Genomic DNA, 18,675 nt, shown 5'->3' with positions numbered 1-18,675 from the left:
AAGGTGGGCAGATCACTTGAGGTAAGAAGTTCGAGACCAGCCTGGCCAACATGGTGAAATCCTGTCTCTACTAAAAATACAAAAATCAGCCAGGCGTGGTGGTGCCTGTAATCCTAGCTACTCGGGAGGCTGAGGCACGAGAATCACTTGAATCTGGGAGGCGCAGGGTGCAGTGAGTAAGATCATACCACTGCACTCCAGTCTGGGTGACAGAGTGAGACTGTGTCTCAAAAAACAAAAACAAAAAAACTGCAGCAAATGTTCTGTGAAGTGACTCAAGAATAATTTACATATTTCAGTATCAGTGTGTGCTGCCCCAGATACCTCCATAGTATGACAAACTGCAGATGTTTGAAGTAAAATACATACAGCTCATTAGTCAAATGAAAAATTACATTACACATCACTCCCTTGGTGATATTATCCAGTATCTTTTGCCAGAAGCCAGAGCTAAATATAAACATTATTATTATGTAGACAGCCTTAAATTTTCCACAGGTCCACATTCCTAACAGAATGTGTCAATTTTTTATAAGTAAGCAGGATACAAATTTATTTAAAATAAGAAATACTTCATCTTAAGAATTCTCAATGACAGTATCAACCATCATTACCACCTTTCTGCAACATTCTGCATTTTACTTGTGGTTTAGGAAAGTGGAAGCATGTTTGTGTATCATGATTTCACCTCCTGCCTCATCATTCCCCAAAGCATAATTTTTGTCTTGAATACAAAATGACTTACATTTCATTTCATTAAGAAGCTGTTGGCTGGCTTCAAATAAACTTTTATACATAATAATAGACTGAGATAATTGGTCCTTTTCTTTTGTAAGTGCTGCCATTTGTTGCTGCTTCTTAACATCTAAGAAAAAAAATTGAGATAATTTAATGTAAAAACTGACTTTTCTAAAATATGTCATGATGTGATTAAATAGCTAATAAACACCATGTTAATGGAAAGCAAAACAAGGTTATCTAAAGTATCACTAACAATGGAGTTTAACCATTTATTTCCTAGAAACTTACCATTGTAAAACATGAATGGTAGGATATATGGTTCTAAGGTTCTTGATAAAAGTGGTAGCCGGGGCTCAAATACAATAAAATATTCAGTACTATCCCTTCCAGGACTACTTTCTGCCAGCACCAGACTCTGTACATATAAACAAACAAAAGGGGAAAACAAGATTTAAAAAGAAATCTTTCAACATAAAAATGTTACATAACTCATTATGCTCTGTTTTCAAGTTAAGTGGTTAATTTTAAAGGCCAAAGGCATAGGCTGATCCTTAAGATTCCATTAAACCATCATCACCACTCACCACTACCCAAGACATAAAACATTTTACCTTCTGGTATTGGTTTGAAAGCCAAATGATCGTATCAATAAACAGCTTATGTGAAAATTATGTATAATAAAAAATTTCAAGAAAAAGTTATTTCCTTCACATTAGAAATATTGATGGCTGCTTATAGTTTTGACCTGTAAAATCTTCTTGATTCTAACCTCTAAATTGAAAGCAGCATGAAACAGCTGATAGTGTGAAAGTTATAAAAACAATCACAAAGCCCAATGCTGAGTTTAAGTTACAGCTGTTACCATGGAAATAGACCCATCAAAGTCCCAGGTGACAGAACAAGAGATTTTGAAAAGCTCTAAAGATTTTTTAAATTGTGTTTTTCTCATTAATGGACAAAAAACCTTTTGATACACTTTAAGACCATAACATATAACTAGTAAATGACACAAATATATTTTTATCTGAAATGATTTTTTTCCACACAATTCTATGGGAAACAATGACAGCAGCTGTTTTTGTTTAGACTATAACAATACAATTTACAAAGAAGCAGTATTTTTAAAAAATCTAAATCAATATGACACTGTAGGTCAATCCATGAAATAAAATTATAAATTATAGCTCACAGACTTTTTCCCAAAGAATATAGAATACAAGCCCACCATTAAACCAATTGCCAGTTTCTGAATGTGGTTTTCAACAGACTTACACAAATGCAAACACGTATTTAAAAAATACTGTTTGCATTTTAAAAATAAGTAACATATACTTTATACTTTAGCAACTTGATTTCAGCACTCGATTTGATCAATTCATGTGAATGTATAGATGCCAATTTAAAATTTATGCATAGTACATTATACTATACTACTCATTCATCGGGTGGTGAATATTTAGTACGTTTACAATTTTCAAACAATTATCTATAATATAGCAAAAATATATCTCCAAATGTTTCTCTGCAAATGTGTTTTCTGGGATGAATAATGATAAGTACGAGTTTATTTTAAAAGGCAAGTATCAAATTTCCCTCATAAGAAGTTGTATCAATTTATCCTCTCACCAGCAGTGTATGGGACTGCCAAATTCCCCTTATGCTGGCCAACATTTAATATAAATCATATATTTTTTTCTAAAAAGGAGAATTAAAAAGCAACCAGTCATTATTATTTTAACTAATATCTCCCCTGAGTGGTATTAAAATCATGCTTCTTATGTTTACAGGTTATTTATATTTTCTTTTCCATTAATTGCCTGCTCATATTCTTTGCCCATTTATTTTTCTACTGGTTTGTCTTTTTTTTTTGATTGATTTGCAAGTAGTTCCTTAGGAGGTTTTAGAAATCTGTTCAATATATCAGTCCTCTAATTATATGTATCTAACACAGTCATGCACCACATAACAACATTTCATTAACAAAGAACCACATGTATAATGGTGGTCCCAAAAGATTATAATACTGCATTTTACTATACCTTTTCTATGTTTAGATACACAAATACTATTATATTAAAATTACCTACAGTGTTCAGTATAGTCACATACTGTACAGGTTTGTAGTCTAGGAGAAACAGGTTATGCTGCTGGGCGTGGTGGCTCATGCCTACAATCCCAGCACTTTGGGAGGCTGAGGTGGGTGGATCGTCTGAGGTCAGAGTTTGAGACCAACCTGGCCAACGTGGTGAAACCCTGTCTCTACTGAAAATACAAAAATAGCTGGGTGTGGTGGGCACGTGCCTGTAGTCCCAGCTACTCAGAAGGCTGAGGTGGGAGGATTGTTTGGACCCAGGAGGCGGAGGCTGCAGTGAGCCAAGAGTGCACCAATGCACTCCAGCCTGGGTGACAGAGCGACACTCCATCTCAAAAAAAAAAAAAAAAGGAAATAGGTTATGACATATAGCCCAGGTGTATAGTAGGCTGTATCACCTAGGTTTAAGTATACTCTATGATATTTGCACAACAATGAAATCACCTGATGATATATTTCTTAGAACGTATGCCCATCATTAAGTGATGACATGACTGCATATAGCAAAATTGGTATTTCTCAATTTACTACCTTAAAGACTGTTTTTCCTAATACAGAATCAGATAATAAATCTGATCATCCAGTGTCAACAATTATCAACACATTGTCACTGTTTCTTTTAATTCTGTTTAAGATATGCTTACAGTACATAAAGTGTAACCTTTTTTTTTTTTTTTTTTTTTTTTTTTGAGACAGGGTCTTGCTCTGTCACCCAGGCTGGAGTGCAGTAGCATAATCATGGCTCACTGTAGTCTCAACCTCCCAGGCTTAAGCTATCTTCCCACCTCAGCCACATGAGTAGCTGTGGCTATAGGCATGTGTCACCATGCGTGGCTATTTTTTGTAGAGATGGGATTTTGCCATGTTGCCCAAGCTGGTCTTGAATTCCTGGGCTCCAGCAATCCTTCCACCTTGGCCTCCCAAAGTGTTAAGGTTATAGGCATGAGCTACTGTGCCTGGCGGAAAGTGTAACTTTTAATGTAGTTAAATATAATCTTTTCCTTTTTGTCTTGTTTAAAGAGGAATCTCCTATCTCAAAGTTTTACAGTTTTTAATCCCTGATGCGTACCCACCAAGAAAAAAGGATAAACAGAATAACAGAAATGAAGAGAACTGAAGAATCCCAAACTGGATCCAAGTATAAACGGAAATTTGGCATATGAGAAACAAACAAATGCATATCAGAATGAAACTTAAGACACTGCCATCAGAAACGTCCAGCTCATGTAGGCAAATAATACAGTGAATCTGAATAGCACAATTTAACAAACTTGAGCAACTACAAATTTAGATTGTAACTTTAAACAAAGCAATAACGTGGAACATTCACAAATACTGGTTGTGCTCTGGACCAGTGTTTCCTAAACTTCCCTAATGATAAGAATCACCTGCTTGTTAAGAATCGCCTGCTTGTTAAAAATCAGATTTTAGAGCCCTGCTCCAGACATACTAAATCAATATGTGAGGCAGGAGCCAAGAAGGACTTGAGTTTTCTATTTATTCAGTGAGATATCAGGGACCTCTAGTGGTAAGAGCACATTTACATGCATGATGTGAAGAGATTTTTATATACAGCTGCTGGGGATTAACCAAATCTCTGTCTGAATCTCAGAAGTATATACAGCAGGCTTACCAATTTCAAATGACTACAAGGGGGCCAAGAAAACTGGACATAGCTAAATAGGAAAACAGGTAAAGTGGACTAGATGTCTTCTTCCAATACGAACCCACTCTGCATGTTAAGTATGTCTCTCCACTCCCCTTTGTTTTTCAATGTGGCTTTCATTACCTAATTTTTGTTAGAGCACAAGAAAATTTTACTTTATTCTCTACTATAATAAAAACAGAAGAACAAGTGTGAATATAAGTGATAAATATATATGTCCTCAATGTCAATAAATGAAAAGAAGTGGCATGGAAGTGGCTGACTGGAAACCAGATGCACTGAGAGGAGGAGTCACTGTTCAGGGTGAACACACAGTTGGCTAAGACAATCCTCACCCAGTGTTGCCAGATCTTTAGATTTTACCAAGTAAATTAGAAATGCAGAGTTTTATTTAAAAACTCCAGAACTTTAAATGTTGGAAATTAATTAAAATGAAAATGCTGTATTGGTCAGCCACTGCCAGACCAACTGACAAGTCTTCAGGCGAGATACAGCTTGCAGGCTCCTACTGTATAAGCCTAATTTTACTGAAACAATGTGATGTTGCAATGAATTAGACACAGAAATGAACAACAACAAAAATATAAGAAAAGGTAACATTTCATATCTATTAGTACTGTTAGAATTACTGATAAAGATATCAAGAAAATTAATGGATTTGAAAAAGGGTCAATAAAATCCAGATATATCAAAAATTAAAGAAAGGATATCAGAGATAGCACTGTGAATATGATCTGCCACTCCAATATAAAGAAAGGAAAGTTCTGAAAACAAAACAAAAAAAGCATCTCAGGAAAAAGTACTTAATACTTAATAAAAGCACTAATATTTTTAAGAAAAAAATGGAAATTCAAAAAGAAATGGTCAGTAAACAATCTTAGAAAGATTAAAGCCAAAAAATGTTCAACCTTAGTAGTGACAAAAATAAATTTTTAATCAGATATTTGGTTAGAATTTTTAAAACTGCTCACATATATAGTGTTGCTAATATGAGTAAGATGGACATATACTTCTGGCAGGAATATAAACTGAAGAGCAATTGGCAATAACTACCAAAAGGTTTAAAATATGCATATCCTATCTCTAACACATTCTGCTTCTAGTAATTTCTTAAAGAAATAATATATACAAAAATATATATAGTCATCCCTTGGTATCTGTGGAGTACTAGTTCCAGGACTCCCACAGATACTCAAATCCATGCACACTCACGTCCCTGATATAAAATGGTGTGGTATTTGCATACAGCCTATGCACATACTTCATATACTTTGAATCATCCCTAGATTACTAGTAATAACTAATAAAACGCTATGAAAATAGTTGTTGTATTGTTTATAGAATACTGACAAGAAAAATGTCTGTATGTATTCAGTACAGATGAAATTTTTTTCCCAATTATTTTTGAATCTACAGATGTGAAACCCACGGATATGGGGGGCTGACTGTACATAGAAGAAAGCTAATGGAAGCACTGTTGATAAAAACAAACTTTAGAAAATAACTAAATTTCACTAGGGATTGATGAAATAAATGGTGGTCATTAACGTACAATGATGTAGGCTTACTTTTACTGAGAATATATTAGAGATGTTAAACCAGAAAAGATTTGTATAAAGGCACAATTCTATTAATGAAATTTTACACCCTCCGAACATGTATATAAATCATATACACACATGGTATGCAGGCAGCATTAGTGTATATGCTAAAACTCTGGAAGGTAATATGAAATTGCTAATCATCTATTATCTCTGACAGGTGACAATATCTTGATTATTTATGGAAGTTCTTGAATTGTGTATTTTTAAAATACAAATAAAACTATTTTCATTTTAGAAAAAAATGAGTAACAAATATAAGTTGTTTAATTCAAATTTACCTGGGCTACATTTTTTGTTTCTATCCACATAATGCCAGCTTTTCAATGAAACATAAAATATCACGTATTGTCACTAAAGTTAAAAACAACTAGAATCAGAAAAAGCTGTCATCCCATAGGAAAAATGGGAGTCTTACTTAAAAAGATCCTGGGTTCAATTTGTAATAGCAAAATCAGAAAATATTTCAGCTGACTTTCCAATTTAGTGCTATGATTAGAACATCTTCATAGCTATACAAAAAAAAAGGTGTCTTAATATGGTGGTTAAAAACATTAAATACAGAAATCCTATCTACCAAAAGATATAAAAAATTTACCACGATTTCAGCTGAACCATTCACAAAGGGGAATTCAAGTGTTCTAACTTTCCCGATAAACAGTGGGGTATCAGTATCTTCCTCATTAGAGCCTTTAATGGTGGCTATTATAGTGCCAACCAAATCAATTCCAGTATGGTTGTTGTAGTCATCCTTAAAACAAAAAATGGAAAACAATCAGAGAAAATGATCAGAAGAGTAAACCCAGAGAAGAGCATGTACAAATCAGAAATAAGACACAGAGCCCCCGACATTAAATTATCTGTATCTTTCTTAATCTAAGCACAGAATTCAGTTCTAAGTTTGAGTGTTCCACAGGCAAGAAATAGTTCCAGAAACTATAAAAGAACAAGAGACTTCCACCTAATACAACAGTTCCTACCTTACTAAATTACAAAGACTCCCATTTTAAAATATCACCTTTTCATATACTTTTAGCACCTACTGATGTGAAAAGTGATTAATAAAGTTATTATAAACTTGTAGTGACTTTAATTATTTTATTAACACCAGCAGCATCTGTATACATTTAAAAACCAATAGGCCTATATGTGTTTCACACAATGTTTGGTGCTTATATGAGATTCAAAGACTCTTGGAGTAATTCTATGGCACCGTTGACCCCAACAAGATGTTTTGGGAAAAGAAGAGATGTCTGGGGAAGAATAACCAATCATCTAAAACAGGAAAATAAACTGGAAGTAGGTAAGTATCCCACCAACCAAATTTTCCATACAGGTGCAGTCCCACTACTGTGTTTTACATGTTTTTGTTAGTATTTTTGACAGCTGTGTTGTTGCTTACGCTTCATGAAATCAGCAGCCTTGGAGGAGCTCTGATTTTCTTTCTTTCTTAACTATGAGCAGTCATCAGAGCAGATCACTTAAAAAAAAAAAAAAAAAAAAAAAAAACAAACTTATGTCCTTCTGTCCCCTCAGTGAACTGGACATTGAAGAGTCAATAGTTCACACTCATTTGTGATATATACACGAAAAAGGTGAGTAAAGGTATGTATTAGAAAAGGTAGCAGCTGGGTGTGGTGGTTCACAGCTGTAATCCCAGCACTTTGGAAGACTGAGGCAGGAGAATAACATGAGGTCGGGATTTCAAGACCAGCCTGGGCAACACAGCAAAACCCCACAGAAAAAAATTTAAAACTAGCCAGGTGTGGTGCTGTGCAACTGTGGTCCCAGCTTCCCAGGAGGCTGAGGTGGGAGGATTGCTTGAGGCTGCAGTGTGCTATGATTGTGCCATGGCACTCTAGACTGGGTGACAGAACAAGACCCTGTCTCAAAAAAAAAGGTAGGCATATTGAGATTTCTGCATTTTGAGTCAGTTCTGCTTAGTATATCTGAATTCATTTTATGTATAATGTTATATATTCTCTATTTGTATTCAAAGATATTTACAAATATTTAATTCATCTGCAGCAAGTTTTCTCTATAACCTTAATCGGAGTAATTGACAGAATCCACAAAAATAATTTTGTACCCTAAAATCAAAGATAATTTTTCTTGTTACCCTTTGTAGTCTTGGAAGAAAATAAACATTACCGTGATACTAAGATGTAGATCTCTGACCAAGGTCCTACTGGCAACTGAGCGAACATTAGAAACAGCTGGTGTAGGTGGTTTAATTTTAGGTACTAACTTCACAGGTTGATTAGGCAGGACTTCAACTATAACCTTAAAAAATAAAAGAGACATTCTGATTAACAATATATTGATGCTTTAGTATTTAAGAGGAAGGGAAGACGTAACAATGGCACATACTAAATAAAATTAAATGTTACCTTCTAAAATTTATTTCTATTAATCTTTTAAAAGTAATCAATTTGCTTTTAAAATTCAGCATAAAAGTTAGGTCAGGTTAATTTTTGGATGTTTACAGCCATCTCTAAGAACAAACTTAGAGGTATTAAAAAACATAGGTAATTTAAAAAATTAGTATATCAACAGTTGTTTGTTTGTTTTTTTGAGACAGAGTCTCACTGTGACACCCAGGCTGGACTGCAGTGGCCGTGATCTCTGCCCACTGCAACCTCCACCTCCGAGGTTCAAGCGATTCTCCTGCCTCAGCCCCCTGAACAGCTGGGACTACAGGCGTGCGCCCACCACGCCCAGCTGATTTTTGTATTTTTAGTACAGGCGGGGTTTCACCCTATTGGCCAGGCTGGTCTCGAACTCCTGATCTCAAGTGATCTGCCCGCCTCAGCCTCCCAAAGTGCTGGGATTATAGGCGTAAGCCACTGCACCCAGCCTATACCAACAGAATTAAATGTAGATGATGTATATTTAAACTAACTTGAATATCACTATCTAGAATCCTAATAACTGAAATACTATTTATTTTTAATTTCTAACTTTTATTATTTTAAAAATTTTATCTTAAGATTCAGGGGGTGTATGTGCAAGTGTGTTACATGAGTATTACTGCAGGATGCTGAGGTTTGGGCTTCTAATGATCCCGTCACCCAAGTAGCAAACACAGTACCTAATAGGTATTTTTTCAACTCTTGCCCACCTCCCTCTCTCCCCTCTTTTGCAATCCCCAGCGTTCACTGTTCCCATCTTTGTGTCCGTGTGTACCCAATGTTTAGCTCCCACTTGTAAGGGAGAACAAGCAGTATTTGGTTTTTGGTTTCTTAGTTAATTTACTTAGGATAATGGCCTCTATCCACATTCATGTTGCTGCAAAGGACATAATTTCGCTCTCTGTTATGGCTGTGTGAAATGTTACTAATATTCTCCATGCATGGTTGATATGAGCAACTTTATGACACTACACACTAAAATGCTGAGTCTTTGATATAAAGAGAAATGGAAATGTGACTCCTGTAACAGGTCAAATTATTGGACAAATTTAAACATATTCTATACTAATTTTCTTGAAAGTTGAATTATTTATATTTCACATCCAATAATCACTTTTAAACAAAATATTTCACTCATAAACTAAATGAGAAAACATGAAGCTATTTCATTTAATGCAGAACCAAGGGAAAAAAAAAGAAAATGTAAAGCTAACTGTGGTATATTAAAAAAGTAAGCAAACCTGTTCACTGTTGAGAATATTTGTTTTATCCATCATAAAACCAAACTGGATACAATATGTCCCCACTTTATTAGGAATTACTTTATCCCTAAATTTAAAAGAAAGTTAAGATTACTGACAATGTTTGTATAGAGGGGGAAGGAATTCAAAGAGTCAACATTTCTGTTCTTTCCACAAAAATAAATGAGTAGGAAGAATAGAACTACTAACACTATATTGACCTTCATTCATTCAACAAATATTTCTTGCTAATTCCGAGGTTCCTCTTACCTGTACATTCTTTTACAAAACATCCAGAACAAAAATGCTGGATATGGTAAAAATTGAAAGAACAGGAATATGAAGTTGAGAAAGCAGTAAATACATCAAAAATGCTGATATATGTCAAGTAAATTTTGCTTCATTTCTACTTTATAAATTTCTAAGCGACAGTTTTGTATTTCAAAATTATAGAACATCCTGCTGCTCTTCTATGTAACTTTATTTCCATTCAAGTACTACTTGAAATATTTATGTATATAAGGCATTTACTGTGAATCAATCATCAATAACGAACTCAGTGCCTAAGAAGAGGTACACTTATTAACCTATTTTCGTCAGGCTTTACCACAATGAAAATATGAATAATATTCTACAATATGTGCGACGTGGCTCATGATCCCTAGGGTAGCTTTTGCATGTCATTCATATTCTCAAAATACCGGCTCAATGCAGTACAAAGCACAGGTTTTGAATACGTACTTCGATTCAAATTCCGGCACTGTAACATCTATGCAACCTTGAAGAAAATTATTTAACCTTTCTCTATATTGTTTTCTCTGAGATAGTAATTCCTAAGAAAGTTATATGGAAAATTTAAACAAGGCTGGGTGCAGTGGCTCATGCCTGTAATCCCAGCAATTTGGGAGGCTGAGGCAGGCGGATCACTTGAGGTCAGGAGTTCGAGACCAGCCTGGCCAACATGGCGAAATCCCATCTCTACTATTAATACAAAAATGAGCCAGGCATGGTGGTGCATGCCTGTAGTCCCAGCTATTCAGGAGGCTGAGGCAGGAGAATCACTTGAACCCGGAAGGCAGAGGTTGCCATGAGCCAACATCACGCCACTGTACTCCAGCTTGGGTGACAGAGTGATACTCTATCTCCAAAAAGAAAGAAAACAGATTTCTGCTTCCAAATGGCAGGCCAACCCTTCATGATGAAAACAGCTGTACAAAAAAAAAAAAATTGCTTGAAAATGTTCAAGAATTAACAAGCTAAAGTAAAAAATAACTTAGTAGAATATAAGATAGAATGGAGGCCCTGGGAGATGAATTTCACATTTAAGGATGCTTTAGTCCTGGGAGTAAATTCTAGCAGCACAGGTAAACCTAAAGCAGACCAGCTTGCAAAAGAAATGCAACTTGGCTTTTAATCATGTCAATCTCTGAAACTGAACTGAAGTGGTAATAGATGGGTAGTGGCCCAGACAATGGACAGAAGCAAATGTAACATACTCTTATCCTACATATCATTTCTATAAATATTCATAAATAAAATGTCTAGTACAGCAATAACAGAATCACCAGATACATGAAGGACAGAACTAGAATGAAAACCAACAGAAACCAAGAGAAAATCACAACAGACCTAAAGGAACTCTAGGCAGACTTTAATACACAGATTAACTGAAAATGTCAAACAGAAATTGGCAACTGAAGGAGGGATTTAACAGAAAATTAGATGTTACTGAAGAGAGAATTAGTTAACTGAAGATAGTTCAAAGTAATCATCTAGAAGGAAGAGAGGCAAAAGAATGGCAAAACTTTTTAAAACTGAAGACCACGAAATCAAAGCCCGTGAAAACCAAGCAGGATGTAAAAAAGAAATCCACACAGACATATCATAGTAAAACTGTTGGGCAGGGGATGGGGTGGGGGTAGGGGAGGAAACAACCACAAAATAACCAAAGGAGGGAAAATACATTTTTTTTTTAAACAATAATGAGACTGACAACAGAATGATGAGAAGATAGTGAAGGATAGCGGTAAGAAATTGTTGACCTTGAATACCATATGCAGTAAAAATATCCTTCAAGTATGAAAGTGGAATAAAGATATTTTCAGGTAAAAATAACATATTTCATCACCAGCAGACATACTGAAGGAACTTTCTAAGATGGAAAACAATACCAGATGAAAGCCTTGAGTTAAAGATTAACATAAAGGATAAATGAATAAATCTAAATAAACACTGATTATAAGCGATAAAAATGATGCCTTGATAGGTTTAATATGCACAACAAAAAAGCCATGTAAATTGGGAGAAGGGAATGGAAGTAAATGTTCTAAGATCCATGCACTGCTCAAGAAGGTAAAAAAATACAAATTATTACTAGATATTGCTATGTCAAGTATACATGTTACAAATCTCCAAGGAAATCACTTGGAGAACAGTGAAAGATGGTATAACTATCAGAAAATGACTATTAGAAACAATATATCAAAAAGAAAGAAAACAGGAAAGAGAAGGGAAAAAAACAGTTGGATCACACAGAAAACAAAACAGATCCAAAACCAAGTAAATTGGTATATGTAAGACCTAAACTTTCAATGAGAAGACAAAGATTATCAGGAAAAAAATCCAATAATGCAATTTACAAAAGATACACTTAAAAGAATACACACACACACACACACACACATATATGCAAACACTAACCCTCATGATTCCCAAAGTGGCTTTTGCATGTCATTCACAGAGACAGTTGGTATACTGTTACCAAAGTAAACTTTAAGGCAAAAAACATTACTAGAGAAAAAGAATACTTCATAATAATAAAAGGTTTCATTTGCAAGAAAAATATAATAATTAAGTCTGTATGTACCTAATAACAAAGCCTCAAAACTAAGAGAAAAAATAGACAAACCTTCATTCACACTCGGAGATTTACTACACTGCTAGGTGAAACAGACAAAAAAATAAAAGATATAGAACACTGTACCTCAAATGCAAAAATCACATTATTATCTAGTATATTTGGAATATATGCAAAAACTGACTGTATACCCAGCACAAAAACAAGTAACAATTTCAAAGGATTGAAATCATACAGGGTAGACTAAATTTCACAATTCAGTAAACATCTGAATAAGCCATGAGTCAAAGGATGAAATCACAATGAAAATTAGAAAATATTTTAATCCAAGGCTGGGCTCAGTGGCTCATGCCTGTAATCAGCACTTTGGGAAGCTGCAGTGGGAGGACCGGCTTGAGACCAAGAGTTGGAGACCAATCTGGGCAACATAGTGAGGCCCTCATATCTACCAAATTAAAAAAAAAAAAAAAATTGGCTGGGTGTAGTGGTATACACATCTGTAGTCCTAGCTACTAAGGAGGCTAAGGTGGAAGGATTGCTTGAATCCAGGAGTTCAAGCCTGTAGTGAGTTATCATCACACCATGGCCCTCCAGCCAGAATGAAAGAGCGAGACTCTGGTTCAAAAAAAGAAAAAAGAAAGAAGAAAAAACAATTTTTGACCCAAATACTAATAAAAATAAAATATATAAAACTTGTGAATGCTATTAAAGCTATGCTCAGAAAAGTACAGCTCTACATGCATATACACATATACATGTTGTGTGTGTGTGACGAAAATAAATGAGCTAAAAAACCTCAAGCAGTTTTAATAAAAGAACAAATGAAATGCAAAGGAATTAAATGAAATTAAATAATAAAACATATAAAATATATTTTAAAAGCCCAAAGTTTGTTCTTTAAAAGATCTAAAAAATTGAAATCTCTTACTAAGATTAATCAAGCCACAAAGAGAGTACAAATAGTGTCAAGAATGAGAGATCATCACAGATCTCACAGAAAATAAACAGAACAATAAGAAGAACAAATTTGAAAATTTAGATAAAATTGACAGTCTGATAGCCAAGCGTGGTGGTGCACGCCTGTAGCTCCAGCTACTTGGGAGGCTGAGGCAGAAGAATTGCTTGAACAGGGAGGTGGAGGTTGCAGTGAGCTGAGATCATGCCACTGCACTCCAGCCTGGGAACAGAGCGAGACGCTGTCTCAAAAAGAAAAAAAAAAAAGAAGATAGTTTGATAATTACATTACAAGATATCAAAACTGAGCAATAGACAGGAAATACAAATAAGTCTGTAACTTCTGAATTTGAACAAACTGAAACCATAACTAAAATCTTTCCTCCACAAAAACACCAGGCTCAGATGGCTTCACGGATGAATCTATCACCATTCAAGGAAGGAATAATAACACTCTTATATAAGATCCTCCTAAGAATAAACCAAGACTGAGGGAAAATTTCTTTCTACTTTTGTGAGGCCTACATGATAGAGCCAACAAACTAAGAATTTGTAAGAAAGAAAATGCAGGTTAATTTCAAACATCAAGGTAGATGCAAAAATCCTAAGAAAACATTACCAAAACACCTCCATCAATATATAAAAATAATACAACATGATAAAATTGGGTTTATTCCAGTAATTGCAAGGTTGGCTGACCATTCAGAAAACTAATGTACTAATTACCACATTAAAAAGTAAAGGAACAAAGTCTTAAGGGATATTTTTTTAAATTAAAGGAAAAATATCACATATTGCCTCAATAGATGAAATCTAAAGTCAATTTATAATTAACACTTAGAAATGAACAGTTTGATAAAAGACTTATTAAGACTCAGAAATGAACAGTTTGATAAAAGAAAAACTAAAGCAAACATCACACTTAATGGTGGAATGATGAAATGTTCCCTTTGAGATTCGAAACCAGATTAGGATGATCACTCTCAGCATGTCTATTTAACATTTTGCTGTAAATCCAAGATGCTGTGGTATGATAAGAAAAAGAAAACACACAGCCGGACGCGGTGGTTCACGCCTGTAATCCCAGTGCTTTGGGAGGCCGAAGCGGGCGGATCACAATGTCAGGAGATCGAGACCATCCTGGCTAACATGGTGAAACCCTGTCTCTACTAAAAATACAAAAAATTAGCTGGGCGTCGTGGCAGGTGCCTGTAGTCCCAGCTACTCCAGAGACTGAGACAGGGGAATGGCATGAATCTGCGAGGCGGAGCTTGCAGTGAGGCGAGATCGCACCACTGCACTCCAGCCTGGGTGACAGAGCGAGACTCCGCTTCAAAAAAAAAAAGAAAAAGAAAAAGAAAATACAGAAAAACTGGAAAATAACAAACTAACTATTATAAATCACAGATATTTTTATTAAATCCCAAAGAATCTACAAATAAAATTAGAGCCAGGAGTGGTGGCTCACATCTGTAATCCCAGCACTTTGGGAGGCGGAGGTGGGAGGACTGCTTGAACCCAGGAGTTCAAGACCAGCAATGAGACCTTGAGTCCACAAAAATTAAAAAATTATCCAAGTGTGGTAGTGTGGGCCCGTAGTCCCAGCCAGTTGGTAGGCTACGGCAGGAGGGTTGTCTGAGCCCAGGAGTTTCAGACAAGCCCAGACAACATAGTAAGACCCTGTCTCCACAAAAAATGAAATAATAAATCAGGTGTAGCGGTGTGGGTCTGTAGTCCCAGCTACCTGAGAGGCTGAGGTAGGAAGAGTGCTTGAGTCTGGGAGGTCAAGGCTACATTGAGCCATGACTGCACCACTGCACTATAGCCTGGGTGACAGTGAGACCCTGTCTCTAAATAAAGAAATAAATTAATTAATTAAAATAAGAAATAAAGTTTAACAAAGATAACTGCTACAAGGTCAATATACATAAATCAACTGCATCTCTATAACCAAAAACAACAGAAAATAAAAATGTTTCAGGAGATACCATTTCCGATGGACCTTATGTGATCTGCCTGCCTCTGCCTCCCAAAGTGCTGGGATTATAGGTGTGAGCCACCGCACTATACATTAAAAAAAAAAAAAAAAAAAAAAAATCCATTCCATGTATAACTGTACAAAAAGAACACAGCAAATCTAAAGTGCCATCCTTAGAAAGGCCTGCTTGCAAGACAGGCCCTTGGCAGACATCTGTGAGTTTAGATTTCAGGAGGGTTCTGACCTTTAACTGATGAGAGTGGCTCACATTGCCTAAACCACTGTGCTAATAAGGCTGATGCTACACACTTGCTTTTCTTCTGAAAATCTGGTATTTGCTAGGTAGAGGCTGCCTATGTGACCACACCCTAACAAAAACCCTGAATGCTGAGTCTCTAGTGAGCTTCCCTGGTTGACAACATTTTATACGCACTGTCACAATTTATTGCTGGGGAACTAAGCACATACTCTGTGACTTCACCAAGACAGAATCCTTGGAAAGCTTCCTCTGTGTGTGGTTTCCCTTGGACATCACCCCATGAGCTTTTTACCTTGCTCATTTCACTTTGAATCCTTTTGTTTCAATAAAACATAGCTATAAGCCCAACTATATATTAAGTCCTGTGAGTCCTCCTGGTGAATCATCAAACCTGGCATTGGTCTTGGGAACCCCCAACACAATAATATAGTAGAATGTGTTGATGACCTAAATATAAGGGAAGACTTAAACAGGACACAAAGAAGATCAACTATAAAGAAGATGATTAACACATTTGTTCATATAAAAATTAACCATTGCTGTTCAAGATATCATAAAGTGAGAAAGCAAGCCACAGGACAGGCAAAGATGTCTAACAAAAGCTTTACATTTCTAATATATAAAGAACTCCTACAAATTAATATAAAAAAATCAATACAAACGTTCAGATACTCAAAAAAGGCACTTCACAAAGGTAATCTAAGTGGCCAATAAATATATGATAAACAGGAAAATGCAAATTAAAAGTAAGTGTGATGCCACTCTATTACATGTCCACCAGAAGATTACACCTGAAAAGACCCACAAAACTGTGTTGGGAAGGGCTGGGCGCGGTGGCTCATGCTTGTAATCCCACCACTTTGGGAGGCTGAGGCGGGCAGATGGCTTTGAGCCCAGGAGTTCAAGACTAGCCAGAGCAACTTGGTGAAACCCGGTCTTCACACACACACAAAATAAATAAATAAATTTGCTTGGCATGGCAGCACATTCCTGTAGTCCCAGCTACTTGGGAGGCTGAGGCAGGGGGCTCGCTTAAGCCAGGGAAGCAGAGGTTGCAGTGAGCCATTGCACTCTATCTACTGCACTCTAGCAAGGCTCTGTGTTAAAAACAAATAAACCCTCAAGCTACTCAAGTTAAACATACACATCCCTGTTTAACATATATATTTAACATCTAACATACACATCTACATTTAAATATACACATCTATGAACTTATAACCCAGCAATTTTACTTTTATATGAGCACCAGTGTTATAAACATTATTTGTAATAGCCCAAAATTGAAAATGCAAATAGCCATTAACAGAATGGAAAATTGTAGTGTGTTCACACAATGGACTTCTATACAGCAATGGAAATTAATGAACTTATAGCTATATGCCACAGAATCTCATGATGCTGAGTGAAAGAAGTCACATGCAAAGGAACAAAATTGTATATCAAGTTCAAAAATGGGCACAACTAATCAGAGACTGTAGAGATGTATGCTAATATAAATGGAACTTTAAATAAGACCAAATCAGGACAGGGTTTGTGGTATGTGCATGTGTGTGTTTACACGAGTGTGTGCGTGGCATGCACAACAGGAAGGAAGACAGTAATAACTGGAAGAGGCAAGGGGTGGAGCGTCCATGATTGGTCCTTTACTAGTTAGTCTGAAAAAGCACTGAACAAATATAATGAACATTTTGACCCTACTGATGATAAAGGATTTTTAAAGAAACTTAAGACATAATCTTTTCAGATTTGAAAATGGAGGTCTAGAATGAAGCAGCAACATGCTCAAAGCCACAGAAATGTTAAAAGCCAGTCTAATCTTTATAGAAACCTCGTATATAATAAAAAGTTATAAAGTGCGCTGACAACATAAAAGATCTTCTGATGGCTTCCATAGTTTCAAAAGCAAATACAATCACAATTTACAAAGCTTAAAACTAATTTAAAGCTTAAAAACGAAAACACACCTTTTCCCAAAAAACTGACAAAAATTTAGAGACATTAATATTTCTATTTGATCACAAATTACTTTTCGTCAGGTGAGCCCACATATCTCTCCAGGGTTGAATTACTTTGTAACAAGATACGTATTCAAAATATGAAATGTTTTGAGAAATACCTGAAATAGAAGCAGCCATCTTCCTTGTCATTATCTTTTATTTTATTACAACTAAATGTTTCTGCCTAGAAAGGGGAGTAGGAGAGAAGGGGAGAGGGGAAAATGACAAAATTTAACATAGTATACTTAGGAGGAAAGCTTATATATACCTACACTGAATGTGTATCTGGATTCCGTTTATAAACATACAGGTATATATATACATGTATATATCTTCATAATACATGTAAGGTACACTGTGAGATTAGTGACAGTGGAAAGACACCCCATTATTAAAAGACACGCAATAGAACTTTACGGTGATATTATTTTAAGATAACACCAACTTGACTGGACTGATGGCCCAAATTGAGCAAGCAAAGATTCAGGATTAATTAAGCAAGATAGTTTCCAAAACCAATGATCAAAATGAACCATAAATGTTGAAGTCGATTATTATATCAGGACCCTGATAAACTTTAGTTCCCAATTTTAGATTTATTTCAGATCTGCATTGTCCAGTATGGTAGCCAATGGCTATATGTGGCTACTGGGCACTTGAAATGTGACTGGTCTGAATTGATATACAGTGTAAAATAAACACCAAATTTCATAGACTCGGTAAGATAAAAGAATGTGAAATCCCAGCAATAATTTTTAAACTATTGAGTATCTGTTGAAATGGTAACTTTTGATATATTAGGTTAAAAACTCTAGAATTTTACTTATTTCTTTTTAGCTTTTATTTTTTCTTTTATTTTTTTTTTTTTTTGAGAC

General features: G+C 35.4%; 1 protein-coding gene across 2 annotated transcripts in view; it reads right to left on the bottom strand.

The window, feature by feature from the left end:
- Positions 1-18,675, bottom strand: part of SMCHD1 (structural maintenance of chromosomes flexible hinge domain containing 1) — a 150,458-nt gene that overhangs the window by 34,553 nt on the left and 97,230 nt on the right. For both annotated transcript variants that reach the window (XM_050767418.1, XM_050767419.1), the window contains 6 exons: positions 17,920-17,984; positions 9,753-9,840; positions 8,252-8,383; positions 6,699-6,851; positions 1,030-1,156; positions 746-865 (listed from right to left, as the gene is read on the bottom strand). In XM_050767418.1, coding sequence (XP_050623375.1) covers positions 746-865; positions 1,030-1,156; positions 6,699-6,851; positions 8,252-8,383; positions 9,753-9,840; positions 17,920-17,984 — 685 coding nt within the window. The remainder of the gene's footprint in view (positions 1-745; positions 866-1,029; positions 1,157-6,698; positions 6,852-8,251; positions 8,384-9,752; positions 9,841-17,919; positions 17,985-18,675) is intronic.

This window comes from Macaca thibetana, chromosome 18 (genome assembly GCF_024542745.1).
Source record: "Macaca thibetana thibetana isolate TM-01 chromosome 18, ASM2454274v1, whole genome shotgun sequence".
NCBI lineage: Eukaryota > Metazoa > Chordata > Mammalia > Primates > Cercopithecidae > Macaca > Macaca thibetana.
This window is presented reverse-complemented; position numbering and strand designations above follow the sequence as displayed.